The sequence below is a fragment of the Lynx canadensis genome, chromosome A2, assembly GCF_007474595.2.
Source record: "Lynx canadensis isolate LIC74 chromosome A2, mLynCan4.pri.v2, whole genome shotgun sequence".
NCBI classification, from domain to species: domain Eukaryota; kingdom Metazoa; phylum Chordata; class Mammalia; order Carnivora; family Felidae; genus Lynx; species Lynx canadensis.
In genome coordinates this window covers 153239910-153266605 of record NC_044304.2, presented here as the reverse complement: position 1 = coordinate 153266605, position 26696 = coordinate 153239910, and the positions used below count along the sequence as shown (strand labels likewise).

The 26696-nt window shown below is 42.8% G+C and overlaps 1 protein-coding gene across 1 annotated transcript in view; it reads left to right on the top strand.

Annotated features, from left to right (window-relative positions):
• The first annotated feature begins 1354 nt into the window (after positions 1-1354).
• Positions 1355-26696, top strand: part of SVOPL (SVOP like) — a 67608-nt gene continuing 42266 nt past the window's right edge. Inside the window, exons 1-8 of the mRNA XM_032592460.1 lie at positions 1355-1466; positions 1654-1745; positions 5766-5864; positions 14795-14866; positions 15839-15963; positions 18755-18818; positions 22019-22144; positions 23818-23946. Of these exons, the coding sequence (XP_032448351.1) occupies positions 1385-1466; positions 1654-1745; positions 5766-5864; positions 14795-14866; positions 15839-15963; positions 18755-18818; positions 22019-22144; positions 23818-23946 (789 nt within the window). The 5' untranslated portion in view covers positions 1355-1384. The remainder of the gene's footprint in view (positions 1467-1653; positions 1746-5765; positions 5865-14794; positions 14867-15838; positions 15964-18754; positions 18819-22018; positions 22145-23817; positions 23947-26696) is intronic.

Genomic DNA, 26696 nt, shown 5'->3' with positions numbered 1-26696 from the left:
TAACTTAATTCCATTCATCCTTTTTTTTTTTCTGCATGTATTAGGTAAAATTAAAAAAAAAAACAATTTTCTTTAACAAACTGTTTGGTTGTCTTGAAGTACAAATAACTTAGACAAGAAAGACAAGACATTTACTAGTTTTCAGAATAATGAGTTGGTTTCTTAGTATCAAAGGTGATCTGTGAGATTTTCATTTTAGTGTTGCTGTGAACAACGGATTTTGATATCTTTGATGTGTTTCAATTCTTTGCAGTCATTATTCTTCTTGATGCTTAAATTGTCCCATCTTTGGCCCTTGGGAGCCTTTTCAAGTTGAATCTTGTAATCTTTTGTCACAGCCCCAGGAGTGTTTGATACCATCCTTGCTGTCTGGTATGACAAGATGTTCCAGGCTCAATTTACACATTTCCTGTCCCAGATCCAGAATTAGCCATTTATCTAAGGCGCCAGGGTTTCTTTTAATGGGAAATAGGAAAGAAAACAATCTGGGCTCTAGGAGTGCTTATTAGTCATCTTTTCCAGGCTCTTCCAGTGGATAATATTAGGAGATATATATATATATATATATATATATATATATATATATATATATATACACAAAATACATAGTGAATTCATATTGGTATTTCCAATTTAAAGTTAGGATTATAAGGTTTTTATATAACTTCTTTAATTTTTGTATCTTTTACACCAAAAGTCTTGGTTCCTAATAATATAATTACTACTTGCTTTCTCCTACAATACATACTAGTATCCAAATAAGGATACCAGTATTATTAGTAACAATCTAATTACTGAGAACAGGTTAGGATTTCCATTTATCCCGCAAGGGATGTAGAGTTAAATTACCATGTCTTAAAGTCATTTGGAAAAGATTTCATTAAGTTGATAGTGAGCTTTCTTTGTTTTATTTTTCTTTTGATTTTTAGAGTTAAGAATCCTTTGGGCTAAATACATAAAGGGGGAGGGGGCTGACAAACAGAAGTGCTCCTGGGTTTCCAGCAGAATGAAATGAAAATGTTGCATAGAAAGCACACTATAAACCACGAGATCTATGGGAATGTAAAGCTCTGCCTACTGTGATTATTGCCCTGTGGCAAAGGCCATCTTCACTCCCAGTTAGAGGATGCTATTGTCCAAGTTGTTCAGAGCTCCCCTGGCCCCTGACTCAGGGTTGATTACTAGCCACTGGGGCCCAGTAGTCTCCTTTGGGCATTTGACCTCTCCATGTCTCAGGCTTCTCACTTGGGGAGAAGTTAGAATACCTACCTCATAGATTTTCTGTGTAGATTAAAGGCAAATGTGTACGCTATTACATATTTTTCTTCTTCCCTCTCCTGCTTCCATCAGGGAAGCTGTGTGGGAAATTTAGACCATTTAGAACATGGCAACCAAGCAGACAGAGCCGGTCACCGTCATTAGCCTCCAGAAGCTGAGCCTGGAGACCCCAGAGCCACAGCCAAAAGGTAAGAGGATCACGGAAGTCTCATATCCTGAAGCTGCTGCTTAATCCCCCCCACCCCCCCGTATTTACTAATTTTTATAAAAACGGACTGGTTTCTCAATATCTTCCTCCTCATTATTAGTGGCAAACCTCCACATACATTCTCTTTTCACAGAGGCTATTTCTCTCACTCTGCCCTTCCTTGTTAGAGTCAAAGACATTCACCGTGGAAGACGCCGTGGAGACCATTGGATTTGGACGATTCCACATTGCTTTGTTTCTGATCATGGGCAGCACTGGGGTAAGTGCTCCTTGGAGATCATTTGAGTCTCCAAAGCTAATACATTATTGGACACACAGAATCTTCCCTGACCTCCAGGTCTGGAGTGTCCATTCAGGGAAGGGAGTGATGGGGAACAGGAATCCTGGGAGGTGGTTAATTCAGAAATAATTTTCATTATTTTGGTTTGGTCATGAGCAAATAAATTTCTGTGTCTTTATGTTCTGGGAATTCAATATTCATTTTTTTTAAATGTTTATTTTTGAGAGAGAGAGGGAGAGAGAGAGAGCGTGAGCAGGGGAGAGGCAGAGAAAGAGAGAGGGAGACACGGGACTGAAGCAGGCTCCAGGCTCTGAGCTGTCTGCACAGAGCCTGATGCGGGGCCCGAACCCACAGACTGTGAGATCATGACCTGAGCCGAAGTCAGACGCTCAACCAACTGAGCCACTCAGGCGCCCCTTTTCAGTATTCACTTTTATTTATTTATTTTAAATGTTTATTTATTTTGAGAGAGAGTGGGTGTGTTTGTACTTGTGCGTGCGTGCGTGCGTGCAAGCGCCAGCTGGGGAGGAGCAGAGAGAGAGGGAGAGAGAGAGAGAATCCCAAGTAGGCTCTGTGCTGTCAGCCCAGAGCTGGGCTCAAACTCACGAATCGTGAGATCATGACCCGAACCGAAACCAAAAGTGGGATGCTTAACTGACTGAGCCACCCAGGTGCCCCTCAATATTCACTTTTTTAAAATGCTTTAAATCACTTCCTTCGCTGCGAAGAGAGGAGAAAACTAATATCGTTCTAAGGAAAATTAGACACATGGTCCTCACATATTTTGTGCATCAGAATCCCATGGGACACCTGTTGTAATTACAGATTTCCAGAACCTTTAAGCGGCACTAATGCAGGTTTGCTATTTACCATCAGCTGTTATGAGGAAAGAAGAGAGACATCTCAGCCCCAGGGCTTTTGCTGACAGTGAAACCACTACAGACAAAGCTACTACTCCTTCTTTTTTTGTAGGTGCAGTGAGAATATGTCAGGAATATGATAATGACACTGAGACAGAATGGAAAATCTGAGGGAGGTGGTCCACATGACAGTGGCTTAAGGTGGGAGATAAAGATAGCCAAGAGACCAGTGAATAAATAATAGCCCTGACCCTCACTCTCTGCTAAGTGGTTTGAGAAAAACGTGGCACTTGACACGTTCTGAGGCATCACTCCAAAGCCCCACACTCCCAGGAGGCAGCTAGGTAAGGAAGGAGAGAAAGGCAAGACACGTCCTGGCCCTACTTTTATGATAACCAACAATACAATTTAGAGCATGTCTTCATCTATAAAGTAATATCTCACCTAGGCTCCAGAATGTTAAGATTCCATATTTCAAGGCATGAATGGGTATGAATGGCCAGGGTTTTATCCTAACTCTCCTCTACTTTCAACCAGAATATTTCTACTTCTGTTTTTCATATTTGGTTTCCAGTATGGTTTCACTACATGGTCCTCTTGGCTTAAACACTGCTAAACTCTCTGCATCTTTTTCCTTCAAATATGGCAAGAACCCTGTCTTTTATTCCATAGCAGCAAGTGAAAAGGATATGCAGAATGTTTTTACCTTCCCAAATCAAACCATGTGTACAAAGAGACTGCATTTTTAGTGGTTATTATTTGTATTGGAAGGATGGTACTTGGGGGGATGGTGCCTGGGTGGCTCAGTCAGTTAAGCATCTGACCCTTGATTTTGGCTTCGGTCATGATCTCATGGATTGTGAGTTTGAGCCCTGTGTCAGGCTTTGGGCTGACAGTGCAGAGCCTGCTTGGGATTCTCTCTCTCCCTCTCTCTCTGCCCTCCTCTGCTCATTCTTTCTCTCAAAGTAAAAATAAACTTAAAAAAAAAAAAAGAAAGATGGGGGCACCTGGGTGGCTCAGTTGGTTGAGCATCCATCTTCGGCTCGGGTCTCATCTCACGGTTTGTGAGTTCTAGCCCCACATGGGGCTCTTTGCTGACAACTCAGAGCCTAGAGCCCACTTAGGATTCTGTATCTCCCTCTCTCTCTGCCCCTCCCCCACTCACACTCTGTGTGTGTCTCTCTCTCTCCCTCAGAAAATAAACAAACATTTAAAACACGAAAGATGATGCTATTGTACTCCCTTCCCGAAGGATAGTTACCACCTCTATATAACTAATCCCTGATGTCCAGATCCAGATCCACATCTGTGGTGATTGTATGTCTATTGCCTATTTATACTTGGTGTTGTTGTGAAATAGCTTCTGGTTTTCTTTAAGTGTTTTGTAAGTTGCTTCAGTTCTTCCCAACGCATCAAGATGGGAAGGGCTGTTTACCAGGTCTCTTCCTCCCTCCTTCCCCCCCCCCCCCCCCCCCACACACACACACAGAACTGTTTAATTGGGTGTTGTAACCAAATCCCTCCCCTGTTTTTAGGATGGGGCTGCTTTGGATGGATCTTCTCATCAGAATAGGTGTGCTGACAACGACGGGCATGGCTCCTCCGGGCCATGGTCTGTTAAAGTTCTTGGTTAGAGGCAGTGGGAGCAATAGTTGGGTTTCAGGGCCTCACACGACCAGGGTATATGTAATAGCATCACAGCAGCAGCACAGCCTCAGTCTGTGACCAGGCTTCCTGCATCCCAGTGTCCTCTGAGGTCTTCTAAGATCTTCTTTTTCTTTTCTTTTTTTTAATGTTTATTTATTTTTGAGAGAGAGACAGAGCACAAGTGGGAAGGGGCAGAGAGAGAGGGAGACACAGAATCGGAAGCAGGCTCTAGATTCTGAGCTGTCAGCACAGTTCCAGACATGGGACTTGAACCCATGGACTGTGAGATCATGACCTGAGCCGAAGTCTGATGCACTACCGACGGGGACACCCAGGAGCCTTTAGATCTTCTTATGCAGTGCTGCTCCTTCATGCCCCCTTCCCTAGGTTCTTGCTGGTCCCTCTCCCTTAAGCCTCCTGTATCAGAGTGATGCAGAGCTTTACCCTTATTGACTTACTTTCTCCTAAGACCATTTAGAAGGGTAGAGTCCTGATTAATATTGACCCAACTGCTCTATATTACTGAGAGATGTATAATAAATCAAACATCCGTCAGAGGTTGCCATGCCATCTCTTATTTATTATACCTTTTGGGCTAAGACATACCCACTATCTGAACTCTAAGCATGACTGTAATACTCTCCAAGAAGAGACAAGCCTTTACAATACCTTTCCAATTCCCATGTAATAGCTAACACCGTTATACTTCGTTCATCCCAGACCATCACGTTATAAATATGCAAATAGATCATAATACATAATCCACATTACTATCAACTCTTCCCTAGCATCTGCTTCTTCCTTACCCTGGGAGATAAACTCACTCCATAACGGATTGCAAGAAATGAACAAAGGATGATACCCAAACTTCCTATTGAAAGAAATATTTAGTAGCACAGCGTACCCTAAGTCTGCTGAATAGACACTCTTTCCTGATGATGAGCTCATTGTTCTGTACGTGCTGCTTTACTCTCTTCTAGTTTTCATGAAGCCTGCCTTCTATCTCAGCTTCTTGAGTTCAGAGACTAGTTCACAAATCCATCTGCAAAAGCTATGCCCTGAGACTTTCACAGTCATGAGTGTGAAGCAGCAAAGCTAGGTTGATGTAGATGCTGGTGATTAGCTAGATTCTCCCACTAGCTAAGTGGCTGCCCCCTCCCCACCCCAACACCCTCATAGTGCTGCCATGCAAATGCATAGATCAGCAACATCACAAAGAGATGCGTGTCATAAATCTGTGGGAACCCTCTCAAATTGTTCAAACCATAGCTATTACATCCATGGAAGCTAGAGTTCTACTATACTTCTTTATCCAACTAGAAGGGCCGAGTGGGTTCACAATAGATGCTCCCTAAATGGGGGAAGGGGAAGGAGGAGGTTAGGATTAGAAGGATGGATGGACAGGCACACATGGGCAGAACTGATGAGAAACCAGACAGAATACTAAGAATGTAAGAATACTAAGACATGGAACTCTCTCTCCTTCTTTAAGGTTGCCGAGGCCATGGAGATCATGTTAATAGCGGTCGTGTCTCCTGTCATCCGCTGTGAATGGCAGCTGGAGAATTGGCAGGTGGCATTAGTGACCACGGTGAGTGCCTGCTTTGAATGAACCAACTGAGAACCTAGGATTTCTGTTCCCCTTCCCCCATCCTACAGGGCTGAGAACCAGAGGCTCCCTCCCTGCTTGGTGTGTTGGCTTCCAAAGCTCATGGGTTGTCAGGGTCAAACTACCATTTTAGGTCTTTCTCTGTTTTTTTTTTTTTTCCTCTCTTTTCCTGTAGGGAGCACAACCTTGAACTACTTATTTTCTAGCCTCTAGCAAGAGGTTAGACAAGACAAATGCAAATCAGAGAGAGTAGCCCTTAAGTCATGGATTAGTTATGGTTTGAGTCAGACTGCAAATTAGTTGAACTGTAGTCACTTAGGCAATCATCAGATCACCCTCACTGCAGTGAACTGTATTATGCATTCAACTTTCCTCAAAGATGATTATGAATAGCCTTATGAATTGCACCCCAAGGTTTGCTACAGAGGGAATTAAGGATATTATATATCATTCTTTCAAAAGGTATTTATTAAGTGCCAATTGATTGCCAGCAGGCTGTGTGCAGGCATGAGTGTTGGAGGGAGTGCAGGCAGTTCCGTGTTGCTTGAATAGAAAGTCAGGAAGAGAGCGCAGTATGAGACAAGGCTGCAGAGACAGGTGGGGACCAGAAGCATCTTGGAGTCTGTGCATGGACTCCATTCTGGAGACTACTGTAGGCTCCTGTGCCCCAACATGCATCAGCATGTGCAAATTCTCCAAGCAAAAAATAGTTGGCCTATATGACAGTTTTTCAAATTACTGTTTTATGTAACAGGAATCAATTTCACCCAAACACATCATTGACTTCATAGTTGTCATGTGTTTCTCATTAAATGGATATTAAAGTATACTTCCCATCATGCACAGCTCTGGTAAATGTATTTCTTTTTTTTAATCTTGAAAGAGGTTCTTCATGCTTAAAAATGTTGGAGGCCACACTGTGGATGACAGGGAGCCATTCAGGGGCTTTAAGGAGGGACACGCAGGGTCAGCTTTCCAAAAGCTCTGAGGAGATAAGGTTGGACGGTAGATAAGTTAGTGGTGGTAAAGCAGCAGAGTGAGTGGAGGTGAGGAAGCGTGTTCTGGAAGTATTTGAGACGTCACATCAGCCAAGGAGGCAAAAGAAACACAAGGTAAGAAGTGGAGAATTGACTTACTTGGGTATTGAAGCTGGTTTTCATGAAGGCAGGACTTAAGAGAGAACTCTGATGAGCCAGGTGCTGAGATTCTCACTGAAATGGGAGTGTCAAGGGCAGGTGGCGGGTGATGGGTACGGGATACAGAGTCACATGGCAGAGTTCTTGAAAGAGGGTGAGGCTCTGTAAGAGAGTAAGAGTTACAGCCTGAAATTGGCCATGGAGAATGCTGGAAGTTATCCCCATCCCCCTCGCCTTCTGCGGGTTATGGGCAGAGAGCAGCCTTCGCTGCAGAAGACTTCTGGGGAAGGGCTGTCCCCTCCTCACACTTGGGAATTCTTGACCTTGGAATTCTCGTCTGTGTTGGGAACCAGGAACCTCCTTCTCACCTCAGGGACTGATCTGAGTTCTCTCAGATGACATATTATGTCCACCCAGTTGTATTTCTCTCTTTGTCATGGAGGCCTCAGTCCCAGCAGCACATGTATAGATGTGCTTATTTTCTTACATCCATTTCCCTCTTTAAAGTTCCTTTTTAAATTTTGTTGCACTTGTTCCTTTTTTTTTTTTTTTTAAGTTCTAGTACTTTGGGGGCATGTGGGTGGCTCAGTTGGTTGAACATCTGGCTCTTGGTTTCAGCTCAGTTCTGATCTCAGGATTTGGGTGATCGAGCCCTGCGTCAGGCTCTGTGCTGCCATTGAGGAGCCTGCTTGAAATTCTCTCTCTCCCTCTCTCTCTCTCTGTGCCCCCCCCCAAATACATGCTCTGTCTCTCTCAAAATAAATAAACTTAAAAAAATTTCTAGTACTTTTTTAGTCTGGAAAACCTCCAAAAGCATGGAGGCTAAAGAATACCCTACTAAAGAATGAATGGGTCAACCAGGCAATTAGGGAAGAAATTAAAAAATATATGGAAACAAATGAAAATGAAAATACAACAATCCAAATGCTTTGGGATGCAGTGAAGGCAGTTCTGAGAGGAAACTACATTGCAATCCAGGCCTATCTCAAGAAACAGGAAAAATCCCAAATACAAAATCTAACAGCACACCTACAGAAACTAGAAGCAGAACAGCAAAGACATCCCAAACCCAGAATGAGAGAAATAATAAAGATCAGAGCAGAAATAAACAATCTAGGATCTAAAAAAAAACAAAAAAACAGTAGAGCAGATCAATGAAACCATGACTTGGTTTTTTGAAAAAATAAATAAAATTGATAAACCTCTAGCTAGTCTTCTCAAAAAGAAAAGGGAGATGACCCAAATAGGTCAAATCATGAATGAAAATGGAATTATTATAACCAATACCACAGAAATACAAGCGGTTATCAGGGAATATGATGGAAAATTATATGCCAACAAACTGGAAAACCTGGAAGAAATGGACAAATTCCTAAGCACCCACACACTTCCAAAATTCAAACAGGAAGAAATAGAAAATTTGAACAGACCCATACGTAGTGAAGAAATTGAATCAGTTATCAAAAATCCCCCAACAAATAAGAGTCCAGGACCAGATGGCTTCCCTGGAGAATTCTACCAGACATTTAAAGCAGAGATAATACCTATCCTTCTCAAGCTGTTCCAAAAAATAGAAAGGGAAGGAAAACTTCCAGGCTCATTCTATGAAGCCAGCATTACTTTGATTCCCAAACCAGACAGAGACTCAGCAAAAAAAGAGAACAACAGGCCAATATCCATGATGAATATGGATGCAAAACTTCTCAACAAGATACGAGCAAACCAAATTCAACAGCATATAAAAAGAATTATTCATCATGATTGGGATTCATTCCTGGGCTGCAGGGCTAGTTCAACATTCACAAATCAATCAATGTGATACATCACATTAATAAAAGAAAAGAAAAGAACCATATGATCCTGTCAATCAATGCAGAAAAAGCATTTGACAAAATTCAGCATTCTTTCCTAATGAAAACCCTCGAGAAAGTCAGGATAGAAGGAACATACTTAAACATCGTAAAAGCCATTTATGAAAAGCCCACAGCTAATATCATCGTCAATGGGGAAAAACTGAGAGCTTTCCCCCTGAGATCAGAAACACTACAGGGATGTCCACTCTCACCGCTGTTGTTTAACATAGCGTTGGAAGTTCTAGCATCAGCAATCAGACAACAAAAGGAAATCAAAGGCATCAAAATTGGCAAAGATGAAGTCAAGCTTTCACTTTTTGCAGATGACATGACATTATACATGGAAAACCCGACAGACTCCACCAAAAGTCTGCTAGACCTGATACATGAATTCAGCAAAGTCGCAGGATACAAAATCAATGTACAGAAATCAGTTGCATTCTATACACTAGTAATGAAGCAACAGAAAGACAAATACAGAAACTGATCCCATTCTCAATTGCACCAAGAATCATAAAATACGTAGGAATAAACCTAGCCAAAGATGTAAAAGATCTGTATGCTGAAAACTATAGAAAGCTTATGAAGGAAATTGAAGAAGATACAAAGAAATGGAAAAACATTCCGTGCTCATGGATTGGAAGAATAAATATTATTAAAATGTCAATACCACCCAAAGCAATCTACACATTCAGTGCCATCCCGGTCAAAATTGCACCAGCATTCTTCTCGAAGCTCAAAGAAGCAATCCTAAAATTTGTATGGAACCACAAAAGACTCCGAATAGCCAAAGTAATATTGGAGAAGAAAACTGAAGCGGGAGGCATCACAATCCCAGACTTTAGCCTCTACTACAAAGCTGTAATCACCAAGACAGCATGGCATTGGCACAAAAACAGACACATAGATCAATGGAATAGCATAGAGACTCCAGAATTGGACCCACAAAAGTATGGCCACCTAATCTTTGACAAAGCAGGAAAGAATATCCAATGGAAAAAAGACAGTCTCTTTAACAAATGGTTCTGGGAGAACTGGACAGCAACATGAAGAAGGTTGAAACTAGACCACTTTCTCACACCATTCACAAAAATAAGCTCAAAATGGATGAAGGACCTGAATGTGAGACAGGAAACCATCAAGAGTCTAGAGGAGAAAGCAGGAAAAAACCTCTCTGACCTCAGCCGTAGCAATTTCTTGCTTGACACATCCCCAAAGGCAAGGGAATTAAAAGCAATTTCTTACTTGGCACATCCCCAATAGTTCATTGGGACCTCATGAACATAAAAATTTTCTGCACTGCAAAGGAAACAATCAGCAAAACTAAAAGGCAACCGGAGGAATGGGAAAAGATATTTGCAAATGACATATCGGACAAAGGGCTAGTATCTAAAATCTGTAAAGAACTCACCAAACTCCACACCCAAAAAACAAATAATCCATGAAGAAATGCGCAGAAGACATGAATAGACACTTCTCTAAAGAAGACATCCAGATGGCCAACAGGCACTTGAAAAGATGCTCAACGTCACTCCTCATCAGGGAAATACAAATCAAAAACACACTGAGATACCACCTCACGCCAGTCAGAGTGGCTAAAATGAACAAATCAGGAGACTATAGATGCCAGCGAGGATGTGGAGAAAGGGGAACCTTCTTGCACTGCTGGTGGGAATGCAAACTGGTGCAGCCGCTCTGGAAAACAGTGTGGAGGTTCCTCAAAAAATTAAAAATAGACTTACCCTATGACCCAGCAGTAGCACTGCTAGGAATTTCCCCAAGGGGTACAGGAGTACTGATGCATAGGGGCACTTGTACCCCAATGTTTATAGCAGCACTTTCAACTATAGCCAAATTATGGAAAGAGCCTAAATGTCCATCAACTGATGAATGCATAAAGAAACTGTGGTTTATATACACAATGGAATAGTAGTTGGCAATGAGAAAGAATGAAATATGGCCTTTTGTAGCAACGTGGATGGAACTGGTGATTATTATGCTAAGTGAAATAAGTCAGGCAGAGAACAACAGATACCATATGTTTTCACTCTTATGTGGATCCTGAGAAACTTAACAGAAGACTGGGGGGAGATGAAGGGGGGAAAAAGTTACAGAGAGGGAAGGAGGCAAACCATAAGAGACTCTTAAATACTGAGAATAAACTGAGGGCTGATGGGGAGTGGGAGAGAGGGGAAGGTGGGTGATGGGCATTGAGGAGGGCCCTGCTGGGAGGAGCACTGGGTGTTATATGGAAACCAATTTGACAAATTGTATGTGTATGTATATATATATATATATATATATATATATATATATATATATAAAATTTTCTATTACATTTTTAAAAGTTTATTTATTTATTTTGAGAGAGAGAGAGAGAGCGAGCGAGAGAGTACCAGCAGGGAAGGGGCAGAGAGAGAGGGAGAGAGACAGAATCCCAAGCAGTTTCCACCAACTGTGAGATCATGACCTGAGCTGAAGTCAAGAGTCAACCACTTAAGTGACTGAGCCACCCAGGCACCCCTGAAGTTCTACTACTTTTAGAAAAGGGAAGGGGTATAAATAAAAATAGCTGAAGACCTTACCTGGGCTTGTAATTAAGCGACTCAGCCATTTTTCATTTTCTTCTATGTACAAAAGTTAGTTGCAATTTTGAGAGCATTGCTTGTCGATCCTGGACCGGTAGAGTGACTGTTGTAAGGTTTCGTGTAATGATAGCTGCACCACGCCCCAGCTGGCTTTGTGGCCACACACGTCTTGATTCCCAAGGATGCTGGGAGATCCAGCTGTGGTGTTTGCGTCTGTCACCTCACGAAACTATATTACATGGTTCGCTTTTGACACTTACAACTGACATTTCATCAGTTGCGTTTATGTTGTTCCCGGTGGCATCTAAGGAGGCTCCCTAACATCAGCTGTAACACGACTTCCTTGTTAGGTGGGTCCCCTCTCCAAGAACTGTCCTCTAGGGAATTCAAGTCACCCCTGATGAGACCATTTCTTGCTCAGAGTTCCTGGCCGACTACCATTCTTTAGTGTCTGTATCCTGGCTGTGAGTCCCATCCACCGTGGGCAACTGTGCTCTGGGCTCACTGACCACAGCCTTGCTTACAAGGAGGGGCCCAGACTGATTCAGCCAGGTGGCCACATGTTCACCATCTCCCAGGCTTCCCTTTCCCCAACCCCAACACCACCTTCTGGTCAGCCTGGCCCGAGAAGTTAATTGTAAAACCTTGAAGAAGTTGGATGAATTACGGTTCCTCGTGTTTTGTGACTGAAGAAACAAAACTTCATGGGGTGTGTGAAACAGAAATAGAAGAGTCTTTTCTATGCTAGAAATAAGGGCCTGCAGAAAAGGCAGACCCCTTGGAAGAGAGCAGGGAGAGGCAGGGAGAAAGAGAGTTTTGTGTCTTCAAGCCTCTGTGTGCTTTTCCAACAGGATCAGTGTTCACAAGCTTTGGGGTTCACACAGGCTTTGAGTCAAGGTTTGTGCTCCAGATATGCTTAATAATAAACAACTCAGCCTTAGGAAAGTCATTTCTTTACCCTGAATGGAAAGAAAACAGGAAAGAAAAAAAAAGACAACTGCCACTGATGGGAGAGAACAGAGGAAACTTTAAATTTAATTTGACTCTTTCCTTCACCTTTATTAGTTAATTAAATTTAATCTGGTTGCAACTTAGATGCAACATAACACCTCAATCAACAAAAATGTTTTAAATTTTTTTTTTTCAACGTTTATTTATTTTTGGGACAGAGAGAGACAGAGCATGAACGGGGGAGGAGCAGAGAGAGAGGGAGACACAGAATCGGAAACAGGCTCCAGGCTCTGAGCCGTCAGCCCAGAGCCTGACGCGGGGCTCGAACTCCCGGACCGTGAGATCGTGACCTGGCTGAAGTCGGACGCTTAACCGACTGCGCCACCCAGGCGCCCCAACAAAAATGTTTTAAATCCAAAGAGCCACTTTCCTCTCTGCCCTGGGTGGTTTGTGTATGACTTCCTTTTATTCAAGTCTGGTCAAGTCTTCTTCCTTCTTGGAGGGAGTTTGATAACTCCATGATAGAAACTGCTTAATTTCAGGGATACCCAAATTTTGAGATTCGCCAACTGATATGATTTTTTTTTGTAGTTTTCACACCCAGCACAGAGCCCAATGCAGGACTTGAACTCAGGATCTGAGATCAGGACCTGAGCCGAGATCAAGAGTTGATGCTTAACTGACTAAGCCACCAGGCACCCCACTGACATGATTTTTTTCTTAAGTTTGCAAAAAATTAATTTTTTTTTTATTTTTGAGAGAGGGGGGAGGCAGAGAGAGGGAGGGAGAGGATCCCAAATAGGCTCCACACTGTCAGCACGGAGCCTGATGTGGGGCTTGAACTCATGAACTATGAGATCATGACCTGAGCTGAAATCAAGAGTCAGATACTTAACCAACTGAGCCACCCATGTGCCCCTGATATAATTATTTTTTAACTGGTATAATTTTTTTTTAACTGAGTGGCTGACATAGGGTTGACATTAATACACACACACACGCACATATACACACACACACATATTTGATAATTGATAATTAAGGTCATTAGACAATGAGAAAGAGGTAAAAAATCTTGCTATCAGCTATCATCTTTCAAAAAAAAAGTGCACATTGGGGCGCCTGGGTGGCTCAGTTGGTTGAGTGTCCGACTTCAGCTCAGGTCATGATCTCACAGTCCATGATTTCAAGCCCCGTGTCAGGCTCTGTGCTGACTGCTCAGAGCCTGGAGCCTGTTTCAGATTCTGTGTCTCCTCCTCTCTCTGCCCCTCCCATGCTCATGCTCTATCTCTCTCTGTCTCTCAATAATAAATAAACGTTAAGAAAAAAAAAATTTAAAAGAAAAAGTGCACATTAATACCAACAATCAGAAAGAAAATATTCCAGAATAAAAAGTCTTGGCATTTAGAAAGCACTGACTTCTTCCCTCCCCGCCCCCCGCCCCCCGCCCCCGCTTCTATCCTGGAAAGTACAGTGCACAGAGGAAAAACATGGCTTTGTGTTCAAGAATAGATATGGGTTGTTGTTTTCTTTTTTAATATAGTTCCCAGTGGAAGAAATGTGTTTGAGTCTTCCTTAAGATGAGTAGGGAAGGGAGAAAGAAAGAAAGCAAAGCAGGCAGAGAGAAACAGCTCTCTTATTGAAAAAGTCTTAGAAATGCAAGCTAACACCTTTCCTTTGATTACCCTAGAGGCAATCAGTCCGAGATCTTACTAGGAAGGAAAGCTAGCGAAGCCTGGAACTGCCTGAAAGAAGAAAAATAAGTAGCCTAAAGGCACAGACATCAGATCACAGCTCAGGCTGAGTTAAAATGCTGGTAATCATATCTAGCTTCTCGAATTTTATCAGTGTAGGACAAGCCATTGTGAGAGCAAGTGAGGAAAAGAAATAGATTTGTATTAGTTTTGAAGAGTGTTTCTAAATGATTCTTTTGGTGTTTGTTTAAAGTTTCTGTTTCCCTGTGAGAACACAAAGGAAAATTACTTCTAGAAGTCTCAACTTACGTGTGGAATAAGGCAGGTCATGAATGATTGGAGTTTGTCTTTCTTAATTCTTAAAATGGAAATTCACGATGATACATCTGAGTAGAATGAGGCCAGTGCCATCATCTTGGATCAGAGGGGAAGCAGTGACCTGTTCCTTCGACTCCTGTTTCCACCTGGAGGCAGTGTCTCCAGGTGTGGGGTGAGCCAAGGGGAGACATCAGCCTCGGGAGCCCTGAACATGTTAACCAGAGACAGGAAAGTTTTGTGAACACACATTCTTCACTTTCCTTCACCTTCACACGTGTCCAGTCGGCTTTTCGTTAAAATGGAGGAATGGGAAACGGAGTAAGCAGCATATTAGCCTGCCCACAGGATAATTTTTTCTCACTCCACCTCCAGATGGTGTTTTTTGGCTACATGGTATTCAGCATCCTCTTTGGCCTTCTGGCTGACAGATATGGCCGCTGGAAGGTAGGTTGGCCTTGAAGAAGGATTTGTAATTCTCTTTTATGTTTTCCTTTGTGATGATGCCACCACTGCTTCTCTCTCTCTTTTTAAAAAAAATATTTATTTTGGGAAAGAGAGAGAGTGTGTGTGTGGGGGGGGGGGCAGAGAGAGAGGGAGAGAGAATCCCAAGCTCAAACTCACAAACTGTGAAATCATGATCTGAGCTGAAACCAAGAGTTGGATGCTTTCCTGACTGAACCACCCAGGCGCCCCTGATCATTTTCATTCCAGAAATCTAGCCTGTTTGGATCACCAGAGAACCACAGAGATTTATGCACAGACATTGTCATGGCCAATTGTAATAGTGAGAAAACCTCAGCATTAAACTATAGGGGACGGGTTTATGCATTGTATTATGTATTCTAGTCCTTTCCACTGGAATATTTTGCAGCCATTAAAAATATTTTTTCCCTTTCAAACAGGGAAAATAGAATAAAAACATGTTAACAGTATTTTCTTTGGGTTGGGGAGTCAAGCAAGTCAAGCAAGATTTAAATATCTTGTTTTTCTCTTTTTCTTCCATATTCTCTACTGTGAATTTGTACTATTCTTAAAGTACGAAGAAAAAGAGAAAAAGCAATTACTTAAAATTTTCTCCTCATGCCCCTTCCAAGACCGTGCTTCACGGTGCTCTAGCGAGGGCAATTTTTTGCACCCTGATTTCCAAGTTTAGGCTCCTGTCACCTGTCAGGGTGGAGGCAGTTGGGCGGTTTTGACACATGGTGTAAATTTGGAATGCCTGGGCTTTCAGGCACTACAGTGGCACTGTTTGTGTCGCTTGAAGATCCGGAGAGATTGGTGATCTGCCTGTGCATTAGCTGCTCAGAGAAGCAAGCGGCCAGATGGAAATTACGAAATCACCTTCGGAAGTTAAATTTTCTCCTGTGCCTTCCTTTGACGCAGGCCCCATTAATAAGTCTCCTTTTGTTGCTTTAGATTTTGCTCATCTCGTTCCTGTGGGGAGCCTACTTCTCCTTGCTGACCTCTTTCTCTCCCTCGTACATCTGGTTTGTCTTCCTGCGGACAATGGTGGGCTGTGGTGTGTCTGGCCATGCACAAGGGTAAAGACTTCACCTGGGGGATGCTTAACAGGAGGATATGTACACCCCCAGATACTTACACACTCTGTGGTCAATGGGTCAATAGCATCAATAAGTTGCAGATGGATAAGACCCCACTTGGGCTAATTTTTCAGCGAATGACTGGTCGATTGATTGATTGATTGATTGATTGAAGTGATGGCTGCTAAGAGCTATTTGCTCATTAAATGACGTTTGTTTGATGGTGAGGCCAGCAGAGTGCACTAGATTGAACGTGTGTCAACTTTTCCATCCCTAAGGCTGATCTTTATCTCGTTAGACAAAATGGTAGGCAGAAGTGCCATATGAGGTAGGAAACAAACGCAATCTATTCATTTCTTGAGGATTTGTTGCAAGAGTTTAGTTTGATCAGAAGCCCCTTTCACATTTAGGAGTCACTGTGTGTGTGTGTGTGTGTGTGTGTGTGTGTGTTTCAGTGTTTATTTATTTTTGAGAGAGAGAGACAGAGTGCAAGTGGGGAGTGCAGAGAGAGAGAGAGAGAGGGAAACACAGAATCCAAAGCAGGCTCCAGGCTCCGAGCTGTCAGCACAGAGCCCGATGCGGGGCTCAAACTCACCAACCTTGAGATCTTGACTGGAGCCGAAGTTGGACGCTTAACCGACTGAGCCACCCAGGCGCCCCTAGGAGTCACTGTTTTAAAGTGCCCTTGCCCTGTGACGGAAGACTGTGTCTAAGTGCATTTGCAAAGCAGAGGGGGAATGCTGAACCAGATTGTGGCTGCTTGTCCTCATCTGCCCCGGGAGAAGTGCGTGGTGTCTTCTGGGCCTGGGCGTGGGAAAGGTGTTCCATTGAATGTTCAGCAACTTGGAACCTCCCTTAAATTAACAGGGCCCCTCAGGCTACTCTCTCCTGGGTGCCTTGGAGCAAGTTACCCTTAGAATATATTAGGAGATATCAAAGCACCTAATTATTACCTTAATGTGTTGAAGAAAGACTATTCTTCCCTGGGGCATAAATTAAGCCCCACTCTGAGCTTTGGAGCCCTACAGGAGTAGAAGTGAGCTGGGATTTTAAAACATCCCTCAGGAAGGAGCAATAAAGCTACCAAGAAAGCCCAAACCCTGGTTAATAACCGCAACAGAGAAGAGCAATTAGAAAACTGATGGAATATGATTCTCTTTATTTGTCTATACACAAAATTAATATGTACTTTATTAGAAACCAGTGCTTTGACTGTCATCATGTGTTGTGGTAACTATTTACTTCCTTTCAGGTGTATTTTAATTTCCCAAGTGTGTTTTAGAAAAGGGAATCAGGCTTGGCAAAACATTTTGCCAACTTTGCGGCATGGTGGGGGGAGGGGAGTGGTGGTGCAAAAAAAATGAGGCTTATCTCTCTTAAATGGTAGAAGGCTTAAAATAATTTCGGGAATAAGCATGTCAACAGAGGAGCAGCTGTAAGTTTCTTCTCGTTCTCTTATGTGGATATTGGCCCTGTTAGCAATTATACAGCAAAACATAATTGTTGAGGAGAAACTTCTGTTTTCCTTTACACGCTCACACTCAATACTTCTGACATCTGCACTTCTGACACTAAGTGTGTGGGTTATTTACACACCAACCAGTTTTTCAACACCAGCCGGCTGGTATACAGTTTGATTCGATTCTGACCCTAACTGGATCTGAACCTGACCCTACAAGTGTAGGGCTCAGTCCCGCGAGGGTCACCCATCTCAGACACCAATCACAAGTAGTAGGTCCCCACGTTCTCCACAATTTCTGTCCAACTTGTTACAAATTGGAAGTTGCCACAAATTGTTCCTCGGACGCACTAATTTGGTAGAGAAACTCGCAGAACCCCGGAAAACAGTTTACTTCCTATTGCAGTTTTATTACAAAGGAGATTTTAGAAGAAACAGATGAACAGCCAGATGAAGAGATGGACAGAGGGCAAGGTCTGGAAGGGTCCTGAGAGCGGAGCTTCTGTCCCTGTGGAGTTTCTGGCACACCCACCCACCCGGCCCAGCCCATAGATGTGTTCACCCGCCTGGCAACTCTCTGAACCTTGTATGTTAGGGATTTTTATGGAGGCTTCGTTCGGGAGGCATGACTGATTATCAGCTCATTTTCCACCACCCCCCCTCTCTCCAGAGGATGGGGGACAGGGCTGAAAGACCCAAGGTTCTAATCACGGCTTGGTCTTTTATGACCGGCCACCATTCAGGAGCTCAACAAGAGCCATCTCATTAAAACAAATGATGCTCCTTTGGATCAGGGAATTCCAAGGATTCTCAGTGTTCTGTGTCAGAAACCAGAGTCAAAGACCAAATATTAGCAGGAACTGGGAGCTATATATATGCATACACACACACACACACATATGTATATACGTATATATATACACATGTGTATATGTACGTATATATGTATATATACATACGTATACGTGTGTGTATATATATACGTATATATATACACATGTATATGTATATATACATATACACACGTGTGTGTATATATATGTATGTGTGTGTATATATATATGTATGTGTGTGTATATATGTATATATGTGCCATTGCTCTGTGACTGAAGACTAAGTGCATTTGCAAAGCAGAGAGAGACCACTGAAAGAGATTGTTATGTATGTATAACAAGATATGGTTACATATTATATATAAAAATATATTTCTTGCCACTTCATAATGGTGAAGTCTACATTTTCACCTCTGTGATAAGAAAAGTTATGATTTTTTTAAAGTTATTTGCTTTGATAAAAACAAAATTATTTTGTTTCACCTCCCTTCCTGTTTAGGCTAATCATAAAGACTGAATTTTTGCCTACAAAATATCGAGGCTATATGCTCCCCTTGTCTCAGGTAAGGTAAAAAAGGAAATCTACTCAGTCTTCAGTCTTCGGATCCTAAAGGATACGATGTACATGGTTTTTCTTCTGGCCGATCGATTGTTGATTATTTGATCAGCACACTGCCGATTTCTTGGTTTGAACTGGTGAGCACTGGGAATGTTTGATGCTGGAGGTCCTAGTCTGAGGTGCTCTGAGCCCTGGCTTCAGGGGAATGAGAGAAGCCCAGGAATGCATCTGGGATGGACTTCCTCTTCCCAATGAGTGGGAGCGGGGGGGCGGTGGGGAGGACACAGCTACCCCTTTTTGGGCATCCCATCTGCTCTCCAGGGTTACTGGTATCTGCCAGGCCATAATTGGCCCCCGCCTGTGGGGACATTCCATAAGTGCCTCGTCCGGCTGGGCCATCTATCCAGGGGAGAAGACTGGGATGCTTCCAAGCCTTCCCCAGGCTCCGCTGACCCCTGAGGAGAGGTTTTGCATCCAGAAGCCAAGTCAACGAATCTAGATGCCCTTGTACCATCTATCACTATCCAGAAGCCCTGACTTTCAGGCAATCCAGGAAAGAGACATCTCGTCTCACTGAAACATATTTGACAATAAAAAAAGCAGTAGGAGAATATTTTAAAATTTATTTTAGGGGCGCCCGGGTGGCTCAGTTGGTTAAGTGTCTGACTCTTGATCTCAGCTCAGGTCTTGATCTTAGGGTCATGAGTTCAAACTCCATGTTGGGCATTGTGCTGGGCATGAAGCCTACTTTAAAAAAAAAAAATAATAGAGGCGCCTGAATGGCTTAGTGGGTTAAGCATCCAACTTCCGCTCAGGTCATGATGTCACAGCTCATGAGTTCAAGCCCCGTGTCAGGCTCTGTGCTGACAGCTCAGAGCCTGGAGCCTGCTTTGGACTCTGTGCCTCCCTCTCTCTGTGCCCCTCCTCTGCTCGTGCTCTGTCTCTCTCTGTCTCAAAAATAAATAAACATTAATAATAATAATAAATAAAATTTATTTCAAATTTTTCCAACACTAAATTTAGGCAACCAAAAATACAAAAGAACATAACAAACACTGCTGTGCTAACTCTTTACAGCTACCCCTTTTTGGGCATCCCATCTGCTCTCCAGGGTTAGTGGTAGCTGCCAGACTTTCTTCTGATCTTGGTTAAACTGAATGCACACACTTTTGATACTTAGCATTTGGATTTTACACTTAACATTATTTAATGGGCTAGTCCTGCTCAAGCTTATCTGTGGACATTTTCTCTTTCGCCTGCCATTCATTCATCGGCATGCTTGCTGGTTAGGTCTTCTCCTTGCTCGTCTTACTTTCCTGCTCTCCTTGGGTCATCTAATTAATTCCAGTGTTTTTAGCTATCTATATTTGTAAACGCCAAAAATCTTTATCTACAACCAAGAGCATGTCCTTGAACTTCAGATGCAGGTAGCCAACAGACTACTTGACAGTCACTTGACTATCATATAGGCTCCACAAATATAATATGGATAGATTTCACCTCTTCATGTTCCCCTGAAACCTCTTATTTCCATGTTCCCACTGTATCAGGGATGCAAACTCAAGAACCAACCCCGACCCCTCCTGTCCCATCACCCCCGCCTGTTCAATCTGTCACCAAGCCCTGCTGATTCATTCCTTATTGATGGGCCCTCAGTTGCATTGTCTATCAGCAGACCCTGTCACCTTTACCTCTAATATCTGTGCCAAATCTTCATCTTTTAAATTTTTTGCCATGTTGCTCCTAAAATCCTTTACAGTGCTGCATCACCTGTGATCTGGTCCACTGCAACAGCTTACCCCTAGTCTTGTTTGTTGCCTCTCCAGAAAGTTCATCCCTCAGCACTCAAGTCACACTCCTGGACATTTCTCTCTCTCTCTCTCTTTTTGTTTCATAGTCCTTAGCACTTTCTGAAATACTCTTGCTCATGTTTTATAATAGAAGTCTTTCGTGATAAAATAATCATCCCTTAATTAGTCTCCCTTTTTTTTTTTTATATCATCTTCTCTCCACCTCTGTGAGGTGGAGTTGGGTTGTCATTTAGTCTCTATCTTCCAGGGGGAGATAATGCTCGGGCTAATACTTGGAATTGTTCTAATTCCCAAACCCATGGAGCCTGGCCATAATTGGCTGCCATGTTATTTGTTGATGTGAAATTATCTTCAAGATACATTTTTCAGTACAAAAAGCAATATTTATACTCTGATGTCATTTGTGAAAAAAGAGAAGAGCAAGATATATCCTTATTAGCTTGTATATGCTTAGAACAACTTTGGAAGGACACACAGGAAATTGGTGATATTGATTCCTTCTGAGAAAAGACTGGACAACAGGGAACTCAGAGAGGAAGAGAATATTTTCAGCATTTTCCTTTGTGCCTTTTGAGTTATGAACCAGTAAATCTATTATTTATTCAACAGGGAAAGCAATATCACTGTCTCAGGTTTTTAAAACTTTGGCGATATTGCTGACCCCCTGTCTAGTGAGCCTTCTATTTATAGACAAGCAAACTGGGCCATGTTGAAGTGAAGCGATGTTCCGAGTTCATCCAGGTCATAGAGGTCGTGCTGGGATTAGAACCTGGGCCTCAGCTCCTCAAAGACCCTTTCCCCCCTCTCCTCTTCTCCCCCTCTCTCCTCTCATACCGAAATGCTTGACAGAGAGGCTCCTGGGAGAGGTGGTGTTGAGCACACTCGATAGGAGGAATTTTAAAGATTTTATTTTCAAGTAATCTCTACACCCAACGTGGGACTTGAACTTACAACCCTGAGATCAAGAGTCGCATGCTTTACTGACTGAACCAGCCAGGCACCCTGATGGGAAGACTATTAATCTTCCATTCTCTCCCCAGGTTTTCTTTTCTTTTCTTTTCTTTTCTTTTCTTTTCTTTTCTTTTCTTTTCTTTTCTTTTTTTCTCTTCTCTTCTCTTCTCTTCTCTTCTCTTCTCTTCTCTTCTCTTCTCTTCTCTTCTCTTCTTTTCTTTTCCTTACCCTTATTCATTTTTGAGAGACAGAGAGAAACAAACTGCTAGTTGGGGAGGGGCAGAGAGAGAGGGAGACACAGAATCCGAAGCAGGCTCCAGGCTCTGAGCTGTCAGCACAGAGCCCCACGTGGGGCTTGAACTCATGACCCATAAGATCGTGACCTGAACCAAAGTCGGACGCTTCACCGACTGAGCCACTCAGGTGCCCCTTCTCTCCCCAGGTTTTCTGGCTGGCTGGCTCCCTGCTTATCATCGGCCTGGCCTCTGTGGTCATCCCCACCATCGGGTGGCGGTGGCTCATCCGCATCGCCTCTATTCCTGGCATTATCCTCATCTTGGCCTTCAAGGTGAGGACGTTCACAGCCTCCCTCTGGTCCTCCCCTCCAGCTGGGCCAGTGTCCCCACAAGTACCTACCTCATACCTGCATCTTCCCTTTGCTCAAAACTGTCTCAGTCCACTTCATCCCTCCCCTCCTGTATCCTGCGTTATGATTGTTCATTACTGAACATTTCGTCTGATAACTCTGCCCTATTTGGTCTGACCCCTCTCTAAGCTTTAGAGCAGGTAGTTGGATGCCTTGTACGCATTCTCAGGCCACTGCAGGCCAGCTGGTTTGTCCTTCTGCTCTCCCACTAATGTGCAGAATCACCATCTTCCTTAGGTTCCGTTGAATTATGTTCGTTGTTCAAAGTCGAGGTTGGCCACTCAGTGGAACTGGGATGTATTTTGTGTGTTTGTCACCTAACACTGTGGAATCAAAGAATTTCAGATTTCAGAAGGGTGCTCGAAGGGCATTTGTTTCATACCCCAGCCCAAAGTACACATCCTGTCTCTGCCAGAATACTTGCAGCTTTGCTGGAATACTTCAAGTTTGGGGCATTTTAATTTTTATTTATTTGTTTATTTTGAGAGAGAGAGAGAGAGAGAGAGAGAGAGAGAACACTAGAAGGGTAGGGGGCAGAGAGAGAGGGAGACACAGAATCTGAAGCAGGCTCCATAGATATGAATGTAAAAGCTGGTAGTACCAGTGAGACTCGGTAGGCGCCATAACAGCTTTCCTTCTGTGGCTGTGCAGGGGAGAGAGTGGTTTGTTCCAGTGGGGTGGTGCTCTTGAATTTGGCCTTGTGGGATGGAACGGCCTGCATTGGGATCCCCGGACAGTGGGGAAAGGGCATTTTGGCAGGACTGCTGCATCAGCCCAGTCATGAAGGCGTGAAATGCGGGACACGTTTGGGGAAGAGCAGGCAGGCTGGGATGAGGGGTGCTGGGAAGCTGGCTCATGGCTCCATGGAGCCTGGATGGGAGGGAACACAGAAAAGGCCAGGAAAGCAGTCAGAATAATCCTGGTGGGCGATGAGGAGGAGCTGCCCTGCCCGCTGGCTCCTGGCCACCAGGTGGGGAGCAGGGTGCTGCTGGGGGAGGTGCTTTTCTCAGGAAGAACCAGCTGGCCTTGACTGGATGTGAGGCATGAGGGGCAGGAAGTGGTCCAAGGTGATTTTCAAGGTCCCAGCTTCCATAGAGGCCTGTACCGTTTTCTGGGTGTCGTGTTCAAGACATTCAACAATCAGTGGGGTTGAGGGTCTGGCCAGTCAGGAGCAATTCTTCCACCTCATGGGTGCTAGAGGTCCCTGCTGTAGTCATGCTGTGGGGTGTTGCATGTGGGAGGTCGCAGGGCTACTGGGGAGAGGCTGGGGTGACAGAGAAGTGGAGGCCCTGGGGCAGCAGCTATTTCCCAAGCGAATGTAAGAATTTACTTGTGTTAACAAGTAGGTTGAGCTGAATTGCTGCAAATCCGTACTGACCCGCTGTCATCAAGATGGAACTCCAATAAGGAGAAGATGACCTTATTTGTTCCGGAACCACTTGGAATGCACAGGATGCCTGCCTGCTGTTGGTGTGGCTTTGTGCTTGCTAATCTTCCATCTGGAAACTGGGGCGGCATGACGTATGCAGCAGTAATAGCCGAACCCCCGGGGTCCCAGCAGTTGCAACTCTGATGTTCTTTCCTTCTGCGCCCAGTTTATTCCTGAGTCTGCTCGCTTCAATGTCTCCACTGGGAACACTCAGGCTGCCTTGGCCACACTGGAGCACATCGCCAAGATGAACCGCTCCGTCATGCCAGAGGGGAGGCTGGTGGAGCCCATCCTGGTAAGTTCCCAGCCGGGAGGTCTCTTTCCCCCACCAGCCACCTCCTCGGGGAAGGGTGGAGGGGAGGGGACCTTCACTCTGGAGCCCTGCCCTGGAGGGAAGAGAAAAGAGCAGAGTAGACTGGGACTAAATCCAGCTCCACTCAGAGCCTGGTGGCCCTGGAAAGTTCCCTGCCTTCGTTTTCCTCATCAATGAAATGGGAATAGTAACATCTACCTTGTGGAGCTAGTCACATGATTTGGCATCATTGTTTATATCGGTGAGAGATTGTTTTATAATTTCGTTTTCGTGTGCTGGCCTTATAAATGATATAAAATGGTATAAAGAGTAAGTGGTCTCAAACTTATAAACCTCATTAAATGATTTGTAGTGCTTTTTAATTTATTTTTTATTTTTTAAAATGTTTATTTATTTTTGATAGAGAAGGAGGAGAGGGGCAGAGAGAGAGAGGGCAGAGAGAATCCCAAGCAGCCTCCACACTGCCAGCACAGAGCTTGATGCGGGGCTTGAACTTATGAACTGTGAGATCGTGACCTGAGCCATTGCCAGGAGTCAGATGCTTAACCAACTGAGCCACCCAGGCACCCCTTTTTTAAATGATTTTTTATTTTTATTATTTTTTTTAACATTTATTTATTTTTGAGACAGAGAGACAGAGCATGAACGGGGGAGGGTCAGAGAGAGAGGGAGACGCAGAATCTGAAACAGGCTCCGGGCTCTGAGCCATCAGCACAGAGCCTGACGCAGGGCCCGAACTCAACAAACCGCGAGATCATGACCTGAGCTGAAGTCGGACGCTTAACTGACTGAGCCACCCAGGCACCCCTAAATGATTTTTTAAAACACAGTTTGGCATTTACAGTCTAATGTTTTCAGGACTCTCAAGGTCAATTTGAAATCATTTCTCACACCAGTGCTGACCACCCACCCGTAGGCAGGCCAATCATAAGCTCTGGGAAGTTTGACCAATGGCAACTCCCTCACCTGTCCAGCCAACTTGGAGTGCTTGGTGAAACTTGCCTCGAAAGTAGTTTATGCCTAATATTTTTTTTGAGGTGAGGGGTGGGGGATAATGATGGGGTGTTATGGGGAGTTTTTAAAAGTATGATTCAATTTATGTAAAGATCACAGTCTACTTTTGTTTAAGACTTTTGGTTGAGTCAATTTTGGTAACATATATATTTTAGAAAATTGTCCAGCTCATCTAAGTTTTCAAATTTATTGATGTAAAATCCCACTGTTCCCAGTGTTCTCTGATGAGTTTCAAAAATCTATGTATGTCCCCTCTTTCATTTTAATGCTGTTTATTTGTGGCTTCTCTCTTTTTTCTTGGTCCTCTTACTAGAGGTTTGTATAGTAACTTCAAAGAACAAGGGTTTTTTGTTTTTGGTGTTGTTGTTATTCTCTTTATTGATTTTTTTGGTGGCCTCATTAATTTCTATTCTTTGTTTTCTTCTTTAGCTTTTTATGTTTTTTCTAGCTTCTTGAGTTCAGTACTTAGCTCATTTGTTGTCAGTCTTTTTGATTTTTAATGAAGCATTTAGCTACATTTGGCAAGTTTTGTTAGAGAGTAATTTTATTTTTATTTCTATTTTGTAACTGCTATGAACTTCTCTTTAACCAGTGTGTTATCTGTTAACACTCTTTTGTGTTCTTTGTTTCTAATTTAATTGCATTTTGGTCAGAAGATGTTATCAATTGTTTGGAATTTTGGAGACTTTTCTTTTGTTCTCTACATAGTGACTTTTCATTGATGTTCCATGTGTGCCTCAAAAGAGCGTGTGTTCTCATTGTATGTATTTTGTTATACGTTGTTAATTGTGCCATATAAATATCTGACACTTGTGCTAGATTTTGCTTAGCTGAGCTAACAGTTTGCCAATGACATGATGGCTTTGTTCATTTCTCCTTATAAGCCTGACAGTTTACTTCATGTAATTTGAGAATATCTTGGTGCTTCCTAGCATATGATTGACTTAATCTTATGGATAGATTTTATTATGATGTCACTTCTTTATACCGCTTTGGGCCTTACATTTTATTTTTGCTCATATTAGTGTATTGAAACTAGCTTAGGTTAGCATTTTTGCTGATGGATCTTTTTTCCAGACTTCATTTTTAACTTTTCTGTGTTACTTTGCTTTAAAATTGTTTCTTCTAATTATATAGCTGATCTTTTTTTTTTTTTTCACTCAGTCTGGTATTCTGTGTCTTTTAGCAATGAATTTGATTCAGTTACATCTATTGTGATTACTCACATATTTGGACTTCTGTCATTTTATTTTATATTTCCTCTTGACCATATATTTCCTTTTCTCCTTTCCTACCTTTTACTAGAGTGATTCAGTTTGATTTTCTCCCCACTGTGCTTCCTTCTACTGGCTTATAATTTATTCATTCTATTCCTTTTATTATAGAGGTAGCCCTTAAATATTGAAAATGTGCTCCCACAATACCTATGTTTTTTAGTATCTTTATTTGCCATCTGAACAATACAAGGACCTTGAAAATATTAATTCTGATCTGCCCCAGTCTCATCTTCCAAATTATTTTTGTCTGATGTTTTGGTTTCCTGTTGTTTATAAGTTTTCCTAAATTAGACATTACTTTCTAAGCAGGTATCTATTTAGGTTTATTAATGTTTTTACTACTCTCTTTTTTAATGTTTTCAGACTTAATTTTTGCACCTACATTCTTGTATCCTTCTTCTTCTTATTTGGTTTCATACTTATTATTTAAATGTTGGATCT